An 18,844-nucleotide genomic window follows, 5' to 3' on the forward strand; every position below is an offset into this window, starting at 1 on the left:
AATTAAAATTATTATTATTGTTGTTATTATTATTATTATTATTATTATTATTATTATTAGGGCGAGATGTCTACAGCTTTTGCCATTTTAACTGGGGAGCTGGGGTACTAGGTGCTACTGGCCTGACTTCGCACCTTTCTCTATGCAGTTTGCGTGCCTCTCTCCTCCTCTTCAAGGCTAATTGGTCTGCTAACACAATCACCTCGTGGACATTCTGAGGATTTCTGTCTCTCAAAATTCGAGAACATGTATAGAGAGACTTTTTTCTCCCTTTCTCATATTGTAAGAAGCAGGGGTCATGCAGGGAACCAGAATCTTGCAGAATTCTGTGAAAGCAAAAGGATATAGTTCTTCACAAAATGCATAAACTTCTAGATTCAGTACCAGAAGATGTGGGGATTGCCACTAGTTTGGATAGCTTTAATTGCCAATTACAGATCAAAAAATGAAGTCAAGGTTTAAATGTGCTTAATATATTTCTTTAACTTGTGTATGCAATAATTTTAAACTGTTATCAAAATACAGTATCTGACTGAGAGGCTGGATAATCCTGCACCATTTGACTACATTATCACCCACCAAAAATACGTTATTGTCCAACGTTTTGTAACTTATTGATTGCAAAAGCTGTAGTCCACAATACATTCCACACTGTATACATATGCAAATATTGCAAAACTACAAAAGATTATCTAGCTATTATGACTGTTGCTTCTCTGAATAAATAATGGTTTGAGGCACTCTAAAAGGGGACTTGTTTTGAAAAAGGGGGAAATAATAATTCTCTCAAGGCGAATGTACCTTATTTTAACCATATAGAACTAAACCATTCAGGGGGCCAGAGAGAAAGATGTCCTGCAAATGTTCCAATTTTAGTTTGGCCAAAAACTGATTCAGACAGCTGAGGCCCTGGACACCTTGCTTTGCGGAACTGAGGCTTTACATTAAAAAACCAAGACAAACAGGTTATTAGAATGCAGAACAAGCTTTATTGAAAAGGTCAAAGTAAGAGCATTGAAAGGGGCAAAGAAGAAAATCGGTGTAGAAGGATCTTTTTTCTTCTGCACTCTGAAGCAAAGAACGGAGGATGAATTCCAGGAGTGATTGCTTGAGTTCAGCTTTTCTGAACCATGGCCGATAGATCTGTATCAAGCCCTCTGATTATCAGTTCAGGATATGCTTCTCAGGTTTAATTGGCCTATGAACAGATGCTAAAACGACGCCCGAACTTTCTTCCCCTCCCGTAGCCCAAACCATAGCCGAAGCCGCCAGAGCTTCCAAGGAGACCAGACCCAAAGCCCAAGCCGCCATAGCCTCCTGCGATCCCAGAACCACCAACGGCACATGGAGTGTAGCCTCCAACAGCCAAAGGCTCACAGCTGGCAGAGAGGATGGGCCCTGGGATGGTCACAACGCAGGCAGGTGGCTGGATCGTGACCTCTGCTGGTGGGATCTGGTTGATGGGTTTAGGGATAATCCCATCTAGGATGCCAAGGTTGGCTGCTCTTTCAGCACCTCCATTTCCATAGCCCAGGCCTCCATATCCATAGCCGAGTCCTCCCAAACCGTAGCCGAGACCTCCCAATCCATAGCCGAGACCACCATAGCCAAGACCTCCTGCTGAGCCAAATCCAACAATGGGGCTGGAAGCACAGGATGGGACAGCACAGGATGGACCACAGTCAACCATTGTTGGGTGGAGGTGAGTCTGAAACCAAAAACACCAAGGGACAAAATAAGTGTGGGGTACATCACTTCAATGGACAGTGGGGAGAATATTTCAGACATAATCATCCTGTGGCAGTAGGATATTTTACCCATTCCCAGTTCACTAAACTCAATCCATCTTCCTTTCTCCATCCCTGAAAATCAGCTGTCTTTGATAATTCTGAAAACATTAAGACCTCATGCCTGAAACCTTTATTCTTCTCTGCTTTTGTTACTACAGCCCTTCTCTTCGCTGTGGATCCCAAATCCAATCCCTGATAATTTCAGGATAGTCTAGGAATGTCCCATGCTTCAAGGCCTGTAGAACAATGGCCAATCTGAGTAGGTAAAACTGAACTAGGGATTCCAATGGTCTGTCATGGTACAGGACAACTCCCTATGCTCATTTGAGTCAGGTATTTATTTGGAACCATGAAGATTAGAACCTTACTATAATTTTAGGGGGAGGACAATTGTTCAGTGGCCGAACATTCAGTGGTTTTCATTCGGAACATCCCAGGTTTGGTCCTTGGAATCTGCAGATTGAGCTGCTAAAGATTCCCTTCTTGAAACTCAGAGAACTTCAGCTGGTTAGTGTAGACAAAACTGAGCTAGATGGACTAACACTCAGAATCAGGCAGCTAAATACTTGATTTCATAAGGTACATATAGAAAAGAAGCCAGCCAACAACTTAAGGGTGTAAGGTTCCTGGTGGAAGATCTACCCAATTCACAGAGTAATAGAATTTTAGCCTTCTTTTGGAGTTCAGTTACCTGAACGCTCTGACCACTGCAAGAATTATTCAAATATAACATCATATGTGCACAAACTTGACTTACCAAAGTCTCAGAGGAGTGGAAATGAAGTGAAGGAGATGAAGCCAAAGGAAGCTGTTGGAAGACCTCAGCTCAGGGAGCCCTTTTATACCATTTCATCTGTATCTGCTGGTGGCTCCACATCCAGCTTGGATACACCTCCTTTCCCCTCGGGCTTTAATTAGTAAGCAATTTTTGGAATGCATCATGGCCCTAATTAAGAAACGAGGCAAAAGTGTTAAGTGTTTTCACAGCACCCCACTCTCTTCATAGTTATTCTTCCACAAGACAAAGCTAATAAAAGATTAAGAAAGGTAAAAAATCTTGTCTGTTCCTCCTGGCAGGCAGATCAAAAGGTGTTTTGTCTCCATTCATTATTTTCAAAATCGTTGTTGATTTTCTCAGAAGTCTAATTGACTTTTATACCCAGGATTTTAGTTAGTCATTCTGTGCACAACCCATAGCAGTTTTTGTTTTTGTTTAACCTCCACGGTTGGAGTTAAGATTGGGGGAGAAATTTGATCCAGGTTGCGTTTTCTGAAACGGTATAGCAATTGAAGCAGTGTACTCCTATGAAATCCACACTTACATGAATATTTCATGCAGTTCTGCAGCCAGGTGATGTGTACAAAATTGTGCATAAGAATGGACATACTGTACTAAGTGAAAATAACATACAAAAAATGCATTACAACCAAGGATATTGTTTTTTGGGGAAAGAGTTGCTGTTAGCTCAGTTCGTGCTTGCCGGGCTTCCCATAAACATCTGGTTGGTATTGAGAACAAGGCTCTTCCAGTCTTCAGTGATGCAAACGTACCATATGGTATGGATAAGTGCAATAAAGCAAGGAAGCGTATGAGAATTTCCACAACTATTTGGGAATTCTTTTCAAAGAAGATATTTGAAGAAATAAAAGGTTCATATAGTGTGAGCTGTTTTCGAAGAACCAGGGATTTAAGGACATAAAAAGGGTTGACTGGATCAGACAAAGGCCCATCTAATCCAGCATTCTGTTATCACACATGTCTATGGAAAGCTCACCATCATGGCTTGAATCCAGCAACAGGTATACAAAAGCGTGCTGACAGTAGTTATAGAACATAGTCATCATGGCTCATGACCATTGATACCCTCATTCTCCATGAATTCTAAAAAAGAATCCTTCTGGATCAGGCTAAAGGTGACCCATTAAGCCCAGCATCCTATTCTCCCAGTGGCCAACCAGATCTCCTAATGGGAAGTCTGCAAACAAGATCTGAATGCAACAGCACAGTCACCACCTGAGATTCCCCACAACTGGTATTCAGAGGCTTACTGTCTCTGATAGTGGAAATAGAACATACATACAGTGTTGGAAGCTCAGGTATATAAGCTAGGTGACATATGGCTCCTTAAACCAGGGTTACAGTTGCCAAAATGGAATGCCTAGTTGCCATTTGGGGGCCAGAAGGCTCAAATGTTGTATTTTTTAATACAACCTTTTGGTTCCTGAAGTTGGTCATTGAGACAACAAAGTTCATTCTGATTGTACAGATAAAATATAACAGAATTCTGCAGGATGTGCTGCTAGTGTATGAAAAGAGCCAAGATCCAAGGATCCCCAGGCCTGCACCTCCAGATGGTGGAGACATCAGGCACCATCCTGGTGCCTGGGCATCAGCACTTGGTCGCAAGTGGCCAATAGCCAGGTGCAAAATGAGCCTGGCACCTGGTGAATTTCAAACACTGCTATCATAGCTATTGGCCATTTATAGCTCAGCCTCTGGCATTGTTACAAAATGACATGAAGCGGGTCTGAATAGGGAACTGTGCACACTTTTCCTTGGATATGAACCTCAGCAATAGAGGAGGTTCCACAGATGTATTTGCTTTAGGCTTAATTTAAGCAGGGCAGAGGTAGACAACAGGATTCCCCCTAGTTTTTGTGGATTTCACTCACATGATTTCTGACTATTGGCCATGCTGGCTGGGGCTGATGGGAGTGCAGTGATATCTTGTCAGAACCATATACACTACCAGAGCCAGTGTGGTGTAGTGGTTAAGAGTGGTAGGCTCGTAATCTGGGGAACCGGGTTCGCATCTCTGCTCCTCCACATGCAGCTGCTGGGTGACCTTGAGCCAGTCACACTTCTCTGAAGTCTCTCAGCCCCACTCACCTCACAGGGTGTTTGTTGTGGGGGAGGAAGGGAAAGGAGATTGTTAGCCGCTTTGAGACTCCTTAGGGTAGTGATAAAGCGGGATATCAAATCCAAACTCTTCTTCTTCTCTTCTACCATGACAGTAGGGAACAAGGACCAAGTAGAGTAAGTAGAGTAGAGTAAGTAGAGTAAGTTTAAGTAGAAACAGGAATGAAGTTTTTTCAGTGACAGGGGCAGGTGAGTTTAGGAATGGGAGAGAAATTCAATTCAATTGACCCTTAAAGAAAAATAAAATTTATTCACCCCTTTGTGAAACAATGTGCAAACTGAAACATTGCTGTGCTACAAAATCTGTAGCTGTCTGCATTTCCCAGTGCAGTTATCCAAGTACAGTGAAATCTTGGGTCTCAAACTTAATCCGTTTGTCTCCCGAAACCATTGGGAAACCAAGGGGCGGCTTCCGATTGGCTGCAGGAGCTTCCTGCGGTCAAGCGGAAGTTGCGTCAGGTGTTTGGCCTTCAAAAAACATTCAAAAACCAGAACACTTACTTCCAGGTTTTTGGCGCTTGGGAGCTGATTTGTTCAACAACTAAGTCATTTGGCCTTCAAAAAACATTCAAAAACCGGAGACTTCCGGGTTAGCGCCATCGGCAATAGCGGCGTTCCTCTGACTGAGAGGAACCCGCTCCGTGGAATTCGGGTCGTGCCGCCGCGGCGAAGGCGGAGACCCTTTAGAAATCCCAGGCAGATGAAGCCTGGGAACGTGGGATTCAGCTGACACCAGGAGCGCCCCCCCTATCCACAGGGAAACCCCTTTTTGGGGGTTCCGAAGTAACGTGGGGTGAGCGGCGCGGTGTTTTGAATCGACCGCTATTTTTACGGAGTGAAGCCGCGTAGCCGTTGCCGGAGTAAAGGGAAGTTTTCCTTCTGCACATATGTTTTCCCTCTGCACATAACTGTGGCCTTATGGGAAGCATTGCTTCTTTTCTCTTGCATTCTGGGAAGTCTTGCTTATAATCTTTTCTCTGTTTCTGCACACACTGTACGAACCTGTTCCAAACACCAAGACATTCCCTCATCGCTCAGTTCACCTTAAGTTCATGGTGACTCGTTCTCCATGCATAACTGACCACATCTATAGAACTTGATTATTGTATTCTTTCATGTTATGATCAATCATTAGTAATTGTTTTATGCCATATTAATCTTTAGTTATTATTAATTAGGAGGTTTCATGCTTGTCTAGTCCCAACCTCGTCTCCCAGCCTTTAATCTACCAGTGATTAATGTTCACATGTAATTCCCACCCCTCACATGTAATTCCCGCCTTGCATTTGCATTAACCAATAAGCAACGAGTTTCTTTGTGTTTGTATCAACCAATCAGCCACAAGCACACCTGTGGCAATGTTTGTAATATTCAATAAAAGAGAGTTCCCGGGACTTCCCGGCAGACGCCTCTCGTGACACCCTCTACTCGTCTGTCGTGATTTTCATTCCTACATCTGGTGACCCCGACGTGATCCAGATCCCTTATGCAGCCTAGCCCCTGTACTTCACTCGACTGGAAAAGTCTCAGCGCGCTACTTCGTGAGTATGGGGGGCGATTTGACTCGGATGCAGAAAGAGCATGCCAAGGAACTTTTTTCTTTAGTTAGGCAACGGGTTGTGGGTGTTCAAATTTCCTTAAAAGAAATTGAACAATTACTTTTGGAGATCAATTGCCAATATTCTTCCTACCCCGAGAAGGGCTCTCTGGAGGTGGAGACTTGGCAAAAGATCGGGAAGACCCTCTTTGCAGAACCGAGGGCTTCAATTCATTGTCTGCTCACCTGGCAGAAATGTGCAGCTGCCATTGCTAAATTAGGACCCCAGGCGTCTCCTTCGGCCCCTGCCCTTCTGGCTGTAGCAGACAATCCCCCCCCTCCTTATCCTAAGCTTTTGCCTCCATTGCAGCCTTGCCAACCCCTCCCTACACCTCAGCCCACAAACCCATCCACCCCTCCCCTTCCTCCTTTGCCTGCTTTGCCTGCCACAACCCCTGCGTGCTCTCCTACAGGAGCTGTGCGCACCTCAATTTCTCTGGCTAGGCAGAAAGGAATTCTGTCCTTAGAGGAGGAATCTGTGTGGGCTGGGGAATTGCCTTCTGCTTTCCCTGTTAGCTCTTCTGTCACCAGGCAGGTTGATAATACTACAGCCCAGAATGAACTCATGAAGAAATTGGCTTTTGAAAATGCAAACACCGATCAATCTTGTGCGGAAATTGGCAACCAGAGCCATGCCATGTCCTTGCTTGCCGGAGCCAATCCAAATTTGGCAGCCAACCAAATGCTTTTATTTGCTGTTCAATATGTAGTTTTTGAAAGTGAATTTAAGCATAGTGCAGTAGCCCTGTCCCGTTGGATGCCCTTACTGTGTTTACTAATGGAGCCCCCTCCAGGGGGGTCGTTGCATGGCAACAAAATGATAAATGGCACAGCCTCTACATTCTTCCACAGAAGTTTGCCCAGCATTCTGAGCTGGCAGCTGCTGTTAAAGTTTTGCATCATTTCTCCACGCAGCCAATTCCATGACCCCATACGTGGCTTCCTTTAATGTTACTTGTGCCCGTATGGTGAACTGCACAAAAACCAACTGTGTGAAAATGGGCAAGGATAATTTCAATTGCTCTGATTATGTAAATATTTCCTATGTATATAAATACACAGAGCTGCCTGAAGGCTGGTTTTGGTCGTGTCCAGGCTTTACATTTAATTACATTCCTGCAAACATCAGCCATGGCACACCTTGCTGCTTAAGCGGTATGTCTATTATTTTACCAAAAAAGCATCATTTGTCCCGCTCTCGATATTGACGCACTGTGCAATTGACTAATGATTATAACGATTTTGTTTTTCTCCCTAGCAGATCTGAATATTTCTCTCTAGCTGTCTCTCTTTTAGGAGTCCCTGGATTGGCTGTACGAAATAGCAGGAATATTAACTCTTTAGCTTGCTCCGCAGCAAAAGCCTTGAATTCTACTTCACAAGCTCTTCACCTTTTGAATAAAGAACAGAGTGAATTGCGTCATGGACTCTTATAGACCGCTGCTATCGATTATCTATTGATGCTCCATCATTACGGATGCGAACAAGTGGAAAACATGTGCTGCTTTAATATCACTGACAATTCTAAGGCTATCCAAAAACAAATCTCTCATTTGCAAAATCTCACACATCACATCAAACAAGATGTTGGTTTTCCTGCTTTCTGGGATTCTTTCACCCAGTGGCTTACCGCTTGGCTGCCAAACTTTACTTGGCTTCGTAGTCTTTTTCAATATGCCATTGTTATTATATGTATATTAATTTTGTTTTGCTGCTTCCTCCAATGCATTCCTGGCCTCATAAATCTTTTCTCTCGGCTTCTCTCTCCCCCTCAGCCACCCAATAAAATCCTTGCTGCTTATCTTGCGAAATGGCAACACCAACAGTAAACCAAAGGGGAGAAATGGGCAGAGTTATCTCGAGCATGCGCTGGCAAACCACGTATCTCGTGGTATCTTCTGTCCCATCCTCCCTGGCGAACTTATTTCGGGCATTTGCTGGCACACCACTAATCCCGAAACATTTTTGCCTTACCCAGTATGCCTCGCAAATAAGAAAAGAAAGGGGGAGATAAAGGGAAGTTTTCCTTCTGCACATATGTTTTCCCTCTGCACATAACTGTGGCCTTATGGGAAGCATTGCTTCTTTTCTCTTGCATTCTGGGAAGTCTTGCTTATAATCTTTTCTCTGTTTCTGCACACACTGTACGAACCTGTTCCAAACACCAAGACATTCCCTCATCGCTCAGTTCACCTTAAGTTCATGGTGACTCGTTCTCCATGCATAACTGACCACATCTATAGAACTTGATTATTGTATTCTTTCATGTTATGATCAATCATTAGTAATTGTTTTATGCCATATTAATCTTTAGTTATTATTAATTAGGAGGTTTCATGCTTGTCTAGTCCCAACCTCGTCTCCCAGCCTTTAATCTACCAGTGATTAATGTTCACATGTAATTCCCACCCCTCACATGTAATTCCCGCCTTGCATTTGCATTAACCAATAAGCAACGAGTTTCTTTGTGTTTGTATCAACCAATCAGCCACAAGCACACCTGTGGCAATGTTTGTAATATTCAATAAAAGAGAGTTCCCGGGACTTCCCGGCAGACGCCTCTCGTGACACCCTCTACTCGTCTGTCGTGATTTTCATTCCTACACCGGAGAGCGCTGACTTTTTCTTGTGGACAATTGGATTTCAATCAACAACCCATGAGTAGAACGGAAATTGGATTTCTAAAGTATTTTTAAATTGGCACCGATCGGGGAAGGTCTAAACAGGAAGTCCGCCTCCCCTTTCTGTAAATAAACTGAAGCAAAGAACCTGTTAACTAAGGTTGCGGAGAGTTTTATGTAAAGGACTTAAATTCCACTGATTGAAATTACCATCAATATTTTTTTGGGAAGCAGGGGAGCCTGCAGGAGAAGGTTAAAATTCGGGATTTGAAGCGCCACTTCCCTAAACCCGGGAGTGGTCTGTGAGAGCCTGCTGACGGTGAATAGATAAATTTGACAGCTGTCAAGTTAGCTGTCAAAATACAAAAGAAGGACTTTGTTTCTACTGTCTGTTTTTGTTACAAGCTTACGTTTAAAACGAAGGAAGGAACTGTTACAATTTAACGTATGGGACCTTTGGGTCTGTGCTGGAAGGAGTGAAAAGGAACTTGAATCCCTCTAGAGGGAGCTTTGGGATATTGTCGTAAGGAGCAGCTGGGAAATTGCTAAAGATAAAAGCCTTGAAAATCAGTTTTTGACCTTGGACTGTTTAAGGATGGCGGTCGGGAAGGAAATCGAGTGTGAACTGAACAGGTCAGAACCCATCACCGGTAGAGGTGCCTTGAAATTAGGCATGCATTAAGAAATCAATATAAATATATCTATATTTAGAAAGGAACAGAAATGGTTTATTGAGTATTTACAAACGTACTGTAAACAGGTGAAGACATTAGCAGGATTAATGTAAAAAATCTGCATTTTCAAAATATATATGGGATATATATGAGAACAGATATACAGTGGTACCTCAGGTTACAGACGCTTCAGGTTACAGACACTTCAGGTTACAGACCTGGTCAGACTTCAGGGACTTGGCTCCCTGCCCCTTCCTTTGGCAGTAGATAAACAGAACAAAGCAAAAGGAGTCTCTTACCAGTTAGAAACTTTAATGATCACAGCGAAAGAACAAAGAATCCATTTCTAGGAATGAAGGTGCTGCCAATTAAGGATTCCACCCACTTCCCCTCTTGTCATCCACGTCACATCCATGTCTTGCAACCTGATCTCACAACCACTTTGCTTTCTGTGCTGCCACCTTATCTGCTCTCCTTGACCTTGGGCTGAGTGGATGGACGCTTTACAGTGAAAGAGAGTCCATTAACTCTCTCTCTCCCAGCTGTTCACCACCCGGTCTTTCCCATCTTCTGTCTTCTGAACTATGTCCCTCTGCAAACCACTGTATTCCAAATCTATACTATAATGATTTCCAGGCAGGCTTCCAAGCCCAGATAAGAATTAACGAGTCTCTGGCAGTTTTTAATGGTTTCATTTATTCACAATACAATCAGAGCATGACTACAGCCTTCTGCTCCATAGAAATCGGCTGGTCACTCTGAGAAATCACTTGTGTCACAACAGGAAAAAATCCAACGTCCCACCTTTCCCCTTTTGCACTATTGTTGCAATCTGACCTTTTCAGCTCTTTGGACTGAGTTAATGGAGGAAGTTTTAATGAATAACAACACACACTGGGCATCTCTAGACACAGGTACAGGAATTACTTTATTAAGAGAAGATCTAAATACTTCCACAAATATGTTTACTCACAAAACAGCAAAGGTCACAGATGGCATCCCGATTAGCTCCCAGTGTCTGAGGGAAAGATTTACTGGAGAGGGAAAGATGAGCCAAAATTCTTAGGCAGAATATACTGGGAGCCGGAGAGAATGGTTGACTGGTTCTGGGCTGGTAGGAGGCTATGGCTATGGGTCTGGTCTCCTCGGAAGCAATTTCGGTGGCTACCTTGGAGGTTCCCTTTATGGTCTGAGGAGGGTGGGCTCTTTGGAAGGAAATCCCTGCTGGCACGTCGTGGTAGTGTGTGCTTTTAGATATATTGGACTCTTGAAGAACAAATGTGTGATGATGACAGGAATGACCCTCAATGGGAAAAGATGATGCAGATCCATTACTGAGTGCCTCATTCTGCATTCTGAAAAATCTGAGCTTTTCGGACCATCATCAAGCCCAACAGCTTTTAAATGGCTCTCAGCAACCTTTCCTTACTCCTTTTCAAGTCTTTCCTCAAAGTCTGTAGACCAGTAATAAGTTCAGAGCCACGTTCCATTGTGTGTGCTTTTTCCTTGTTCATTTCTGCTTCTTGTACAATTGCCCACTCAATATTTTCAATAAAGCTCATTCTGAATTCAAATATGTCTCTCTTTCTTGGTTTGTTACCAGCTCTTATTTCTCAAAAGGAAGGGGGGGGGGAGAGGGTATTCTCTCATGCTGGAACAGTTTTGGAGTACTTTGTCCTAGGGAGTTCCTGAGCTAACAGAGAACCGAAGGGAGGACATACTAGGCTCATAAGTTAGTGGAAGTGTGGGAAACTGCATGAATTCAATATTTATCGCATTTGTATCCCACCCTTTCTTCAGGGAGCTCAAGGTAGAACATATAGACCTCCTCCTCCCCATTTTATCCTCACAACAATCCTGTGAATTTTGTTAGGCTGAGAGTGAGTTGACTGGCACAAGCTCACCCAGTGACCTTCATGGCCAAGTGGGGCTTTGAACCCTATTTCCCCAGATCTTAGTCCAACACTCTAATCCCTACACAACACTGGCTCCTTGGGCTTCCCAAATGTTGCTAAGGTACAACTCCAACCATCCCTGGCCACTGGTTGTACTTTGTTTTGGACCTAATATTTCTTAAAGTGTAACAGGAACCAAGTTAAATCTTCTTTGGGGTGGAAGGCGGATGCTCTCTGTGCAACCTGTCCAAAGAGAGATCCTTACTGTTGACTTAGGAGCATCCCTTCATTATTGAGGACTTGGAGGATAGGTATATAGGAAGCTGCTTTGCACTGAATCACACTGTTGGGTCCATCTAGATCAGTGCTGTCTTTAGTGACCGGCAGTGGTTTTCCGAGCTCGACTTGGAGATGCCAGGGAGTGCCTTCTGCATGCAAAGCAGGTGCTCTACCATGGCAATATGGTCCTTCCTGTAGAAGTAAAATAGAATCCCAGTCCTTATGATTCTGAATAAAAGGCAGGTTTAAGTAGGGGGCATCAGGAGCTACTTCGTATGGAGTGAGACCATTAGTTCATACAGCTCTGTATTGTCTATGCTGACTGTCAGTAGCTATCCAGGGTTTCCGATAGGGTTCTTTCCCAGCCCTCGTTGGAGATGCAATGGATTGAAACTTGGATATTCTGCATGCAAAGCAGGTACTCTGCAACTGATATGTGGCTCTGTGGAATCTTAGTCAAAGGCAAGTGGAAGAAGGGGTCTTCTCACTGCTCACGTCTCAGGGATTGTGCTGAGGAGGGCTGCACTGAGGAGCAATGGTGGGAGTCTCCCCCTCCCCCTGCTCCTGAATCTTCCCAGGAGCAGTGGGACAGTAGATGTCAGGAGCGTAGCTGAGCCAAGAGATGAAGGAGATGGAAGAGAAACAGGGTCTGGCTCTCAATATGACAGCCTGCAGTTAGAGTTGGAGGAAGTGGGCTCGCCCCCCCCTCCCCAAGTGTTCACTGAGTTAGTTAGAGCAGACACAGAAAGCTCACAAGACGAGGGAGGGGAAGAGATAGACGGCACTGGAGGGGTTGCTAAGCAACAATCAGATAGGCAGAGGACTGAGAGCTCATGCTTGGACAGTGTAGATTTCCCCCTTCCCTCTGCTCACGTCCAAAGAGCTGAAAAGGTCAGATTGCAACAATAGTGCAAAAAGGGAAAGGTGGGACATTGGCATTTTTCCTGTTGTGACACAAGTGATTTCTCAGAGTGACCAGCCGATTTCTATGGAGCAGAGGGCTGTAGCCATGCTCTGATTGTATTGTGAATAAATGAAACCATTAAAAACTGCCAGAGACTCATTAATTCTTATCTGGGCTTGGAAGCCTGCCTGGAAATCATTAGATTTGGAATACAGTGGTTTGCAGAGGGACATAGTTCAGAAGACAGAAGATGGGAAGAACCGGGTGGTGAACAGCTAGGAGGAGGATAACTGGGAGAGAGAGAGTTAATGGACTCTCTTTCACTGGAAAGCGTCCATCCACTCAGCCCAAGGTCAAGGAGAGCAGATATGGTGGCAGCACAGAAAGCAAAGTGGTTGTGAGATCAGGTTGCAAGACATGGATGTGACGTGGATGACAAGAGGGGAAGTGGGTGGAATCCTTAATCAGCAGCACCTTCATTCCTAGAAATGGATTCTTTGTTCTTTCGCTGTGATCATTAAAGTTTCTAACTGGTAAGAGACTCCTTTTGCTTTGTTCTGTTTATCTACTGCCAAAGGAAGGGGCGGGAAGCCAAGTCCCTGAAGTCTGACCAGGTCTGTAACCTGAAGCGTCTGTAACCTGAGGTACCACTGTATATCTGTTCTCATATATATCCCATATATATTTTGAAAATGCAGATTTTTTACATTAATCCTGCTAATGTCTTCACCTGTTTACAGTACGTTTGTAAATACTCAATAAACCATTTCTGTTCCTTTCTAAATATAGATATATTTATATTGATTTCTTAATGCATGCCTAATTTCAAGGCACCTCTACCGGTGATGGGCTCTGACACTTTTGGCATGTGTAATCTCCCTCCCTGGCAGACTGCTGGGAGAAGGGAGATGGAAGGAGCTGTCAGCTGGTGCTTGCATAGAAAAATGCCTGGGAAGCATTTGCATGCTGCCTTGCCTTCCATGATGGAAGAGAGGATGAACAGAAACACAATGAAACAAATACTTAAAGTAATTTGCCCAGAATGCCTTAGCACAATGACACTTCATAATGACTTAGAGAGGAAGGAATCTTGCCACAATTTCTTTGGAGTAGCGCTCAGCACTAGCAGTGGCAAGAACACAGCTTTCAGGTTATATCTTTTTCAGGGTGGTGGGTTATGTCTTGGTGGGGGTGTAGCTGATGCTCCAGATGCTTCAGCTGTTGGGTGGTCTCCTACTGAGTTCACGGATGTATGATAACCATGTAGGTTAATTTCAACTCGACACGTGGTGGATAATTGCTGAATAGTGCTATAGTATTTAAGCCTTGTGTATCATCATCATCATCAATTTTAATTTTTATAGCTTCTTTCTATCTTACAGTACCCAAGGTGGTTTACAAGCTGAAGAAACGAAGAATGTACACCTTATAACAATCTAATGCGATACAAAACTGTGTTAATAAAACATAACTTTAAAATAAGCAACCTGCATCAAATAAAGCGACATCCAGCAATCATTAGAATAGTATAGAATGATATTAAGTATCAGCATATAAAAAATAAACAGAAATCTACTCTTAACAATTACAATAAATAATTTCTAAACTACAATCGATAAAACAACGGCAAGCCACGGTGCATAAAATAATACAAAACAAATTGAGAAGCAGAGACTGAAGGGTTGGGCAAAGCCTTATATTAATAATAATAAATATTATTTATACCCCGACCTCCCCAGCCAAGACCGGGCTCAGGGCAGCTAACACCAAATATAAAAACAATTTATTGAAATACAGCTTAAAAACAAGATTAAAATACATTAAAATATTAAAATGCAATCTCATTTCAGTGGAAACTCAATCAAAAACTTTTTGGGGGGTAAAAACGTCAAGTCTTCATCAAGGCTAACTATCCAGACTGGTCCTACATGGGCCAGAAAAAAGCCAGGGAAGTCCTCAAATAGGAGTTCCAACACAGAAGGAGAAAGGAAAAAAGAAAGAGGGGGAGGGAATCAAATTGATTCCAAGCCAAAGGCCAGGCGGAACAACTCTGTCTTACAGGCCCTGCGGGAAGAAATCAGATCCTGCAGGGCCCAGGTCTCATGAGGCAGAGCGTTCCACCAGGCTGGAGCCAGTGCTGAAAAGGCCCTGGCTCTGGTTGAGGCTAATCTGACTTCCTTAGAGCATGGGACCTCTAGAGTGTTGCTATTTATGGACCTTAAGGTCCTCCGTGGGGCATACCGGGAGAGGCGGTCCTAGGCCATGAAGGGCTTTAAAAGGCAAAACCAGCACCTTAAATCTGACCCTGTACTCCACCCGGAGCCAGTGTAGCTGGAAAAGCACTGGGTGAATATGCTCCCATGGCAGAGACCCCGTGAGGAGCCTCGCTGCAGCATTCTGCACCCGCTGGATTTTCTGGGACAGCTTCAAGGGCTGTAGTTTGCTTGCCTGATGAAGTCTCTCCCCTCAAACTATTGTGTACCTATTTACTGCATTCTTATCCACTCTTCAGCTAAGACAGTTTGCAGAACAGTTTACTGAGATTATGAAGCCAGTCCCTGCCCTTCGGCTTAAAACTAAAAAGACACAACACAAGTCAAAAGTTGCTGGCTCCAAGTGAGCTGATGGAGTGGTCCTGCTCCTGTTTCCTCCCTCCCTGCTCCCTCTGCCACAGCCTGGTAGAATTACAGCAGTTAGCTGATAGCTGGCAGAGGGAGGAACCTGGTGGAGCTACTCTCTCAATGGAACCAACAGAGAGGTTTTGCTTCCCTCCTCTTTCTCTCTGTTCCCTCTGCTGCAGCCTGATGGAATGGCATTGGTGGGCTGAAAGCTGATAGAGGGAGGACCCTAATGGAGCTGTCTCCTCAGCAGAGCTGAGGGAGAGACCCTGCTTCTGTGCCCCCCCCCCCCCCCGCTGAAATGGCTGCTGCGAGATAACAAGTGAGGGAAAGGAAATGCCTGATGTAGCTGACACAGGGGTCAGCAAACTTTTTCACCAGAAGGCCAGTCCACTGTCCCTCAGACCTTGTGGGGGGTTGGACCATAGCTGTCAACCTTTCCCTTTTCTTGCGAGGAATCCTATTCAGAATAGTGGAATTTCCCTTAAAAAAAGGCAAAAGTTGACAGCTCTGGGCCGGACTATATTTTGGGGAGGGGGGGGGAAATGAACAAATTCCTATCCCCCACAAATAACCCAGAGATGCATTTTAAATAAAAGCACACATTCTACTCATGTAAAAACACACTGATTCCTGGACCATCCGTGGGCTGGATTTAGAAGGCGATTGGGCCGAATCCGGCCCCCAGGCCTTAGTTTGCCTAATCATAAGCTGGCATCTCAGGAAAGCTGGTGGAATGGCTGTACTTTGCAGATTCCACCGTAAGTAGGTCTCAGCTGCGGAGGTATCAGCTATGAAGGTCTTGCCTATGCCAGTGCTTATGGCATTGATTCAGTGGTTCTTGCTCCTGCAGCTGTGGGGAATGAAGATGAGAAAGGGAGCTGGGCATGTTTAGCCTGGAGAAGAGGAGGTTAAGGGGTGATATGATAGCCATGTTCAAATATATAAAAGGATGTCACATAGAGGAGGGAGAAAGGTTGTTTTCAGCTGCTCCAGAGAAGCGGACACGGAGCAATGGTTCCAAACTACAAGAAAAAAGATTCCACCTAAACATTAGGAAGAATTTCCTGACAGTAAGAGCTGTTCGACAGTGGAATTTGCTGCCAAGGAGTGTGGTGGAGTCTCCTTCTTTGGAGGTCTTTAAGCTGAGGCTTAACAACCATATGTCAGGAGTGCTCTGATGGTGTTTCCTGCTTGGCAGGGGGTTGGACTCGATGACCCTTGTCGTCTCTTCCAACTCTATGATTCTATGATTCTATGATTCTAAGTATTTCTGCCCTTCTCCACTACACAGCAGGGCATGGGAAGGCAACCATTGGCTCTGCTGGCTAATCTACCAAAAGCATCTGACAGCAGAGATGGGGAAGAGTGTGGAAATTTCCACAGCTTAATCCAACTGCCTATCTATCTCTGGTTACATCCTCCTCCCCCCGGAGGCTGCTTGCCTGCTTTGTTGCCACATTCTTCCTCCTTGGCATCTGATGCTGCTGAGGCTGAAACAGCAGTATTGGCAAAGGGTATGCAGCAGAGCAGCACAGCTGCTGGAGAGGGAAGGATCCCTGACCTAACCTAGCTATTCCTACATAACTTTATGACCACTGCTCCATAGCTATTCTTGTTATACTTTTCCATTCACCATATAGATGGGTTTAGGAAGCATTTCTGTATCCTTCTGCTGTGCTGAAGAAGAATTCCATGAAACCGTGGGTATATCCGGAATCACTGTTCACAACGTCTGTTTGTGAACTACTTTGGCAGCGTTGGACGCCATAAACAAAGCTTTACAGCTTGTTTTCACCAGATAAGAATCTGATACATTGCTTCTTTCAGAGACTTGCATAGTCTTCATAGATTTTCATAAACTTACGTTTATTCGGTTTTATGTTTTCAAGAGTGCATATTTTGTGACTTTCAGAGATTCATAACTTTTCCGTTTATCTGTTTTCATATATTTCATATTATATAAAGAGTGTATATTGATATCGTATCATTGTATTTGGTCATTGTGTTGCCTTGGATATTACTAGCTATTCCTCAGCAGCTTCCACAGCCCTTGTACAGTGCTACCTCGGGTTAAGAACTTAATTCGTTCTGGAGGTCTGTTCTTAACCTGAAACTGTTCTTAACAGCCTCCTGCTGCCACTGCACCACCACCGCACAATTTCTGTTCTCTTCCTGAAGCAAAGTTCTTAACCTGAGGTATTATTTCTGGGTTAGCGGAGTCTGTGACCTGAAGCGTCTGTAACCCAAGGTACCACTGTACTCACTTTTCTGCCTGCCTGTGCCATCTGCCTGCTGCTCTGTCATCATGTTGCAGTTGCCACCTATTGGCACCAATGAGAACTACACCATGACAACATTTTTTCCCCTTACAGAAATATAGTAGAGAGGGAAAGAGGCAGGGGGTAACCTTTGGCTCGTATTTAATCTGGGATAGTAAAAAGACCTTCCACAACTTGTCCATTCTCACAATATGTAAGAGTTGTAGCAGGGTGAAGATACAAGCAGTCATTGTTAGCATGAGAATTGGAGTGTTAGTAGCTTTGTTTTAATATGAGAATTATTGAAACCTATGCAATCAGTGGAAAAATTATTTGCATTCCTTTTTATATATCTATAAAAAATTAAATTCATTTTCACTTTTAACAATTATCATCACAATCATTTTACAAATAGAATACTCATAATCCCCGAACTTCCCTCCACTCCTCCATGGTTTCCCAAGATCTTCTTTTCAAATTGCATCATATCATATTCTCCATATTTTCTTAAAACTCAGTTTTTATCATAGTTCTCGCTTCATTGCAAGTGTTGTTGTTGTTTTTAAATCCTGCCAATGTTTTTAATTGTTTACAGTGTTCTTTCAAGTGACTTATAAAATTTCTCCATTCTTTATTAAATTTATTGTCCTCTTAATCTCTGATTTTCTGGGTCACTTTTGCCATTTCGGCATCGTCCATCATCTTTATCAACCATTCTTCTTTTGTAGATAGTTTGTCCTCCTTCCATCTTTGGGCAAGTAGGATCCAAAATTTTTATTTGCATTCCGTAGCTCAGGACTGCAATACCCCAAGGACCGCCTCTCCCCATATAAACTGACTCAGAAAACAGTGGTCCTCCCAATGATGATGGATTCCAACTCCCAGCATCCCTGAGGGTGGACCACACTGGCTGATAAGGAGTTGGGAGTCCAATAAATTCTCTCCCATCCCCAATGAAGGGAATGGGGACATTTGCAACCTCCCTGAGAAGCATGGCTGGGTTTGTACAGCTCATCTTTTAATGTCTCATCAAGTTCTCTTGAAGAGGAACCTCCAGATTTTGAGTCAAATATTCCAACTGGGCAATTTTTAAGGACGGCTCTATATTAGAACCTTTTCCCTTGCTTCTGGCATTGCTGACCTACAAAAGCTGAGCTGACGAAGCATTGGGGAGGTACTGAAGTCAGAGTTTCTCCCAACATCCCTCAATGATTTCAAGGCTCTTGGCTAGGGAGCTCCACACATGCTAATTCAGAACAGATCGAGACATTTCTTTGCCTAATTG

The 18,844-nt window shown here is 43.8% G+C and overlaps 1 protein-coding gene across 2 annotated transcripts in view; it reads right to left on the minus strand.

Moving 5' to 3' along the window:
• Positions 1-966: 966 nt before the first annotated feature.
• LOC309330044 (uncharacterized protein) overlaps positions 967-18,844 on the minus strand; it is a 97,432-nt gene continuing 79,554 nt past the window's right edge. Inside the window, exons 1-2 of one of the 2 annotated variants that reach the window (XM_081841446.1) lie at positions 2,548-2,587; positions 967-1,708 (exon numbers count right to left, since the gene is read on the minus strand). In XM_081841446.1, the coding sequence (XP_081697572.1) occupies positions 1,199-1,690 (492 nt within the window). In that variant the 5' untranslated portion in view covers positions 1,691-1,708; positions 2,548-2,587 and the 3' untranslated portion in view covers positions 967-1,198. Of the gene's footprint in view, positions 1,709-2,547; positions 2,588-18,844 lie in introns of those variants that run through there. The other variant, XM_081841447.1, reaches the window with a different exon arrangement.

The sequence above is a fragment of the Podarcis erhardii genome (assembly GCF_964252035.2).
Source record: "Podarcis erhardii genome assembly, chromosome: 15".
NCBI lineage: Eukaryota > Metazoa > Chordata > Lepidosauria > Squamata > Lacertidae > Podarcis > Podarcis erhardii.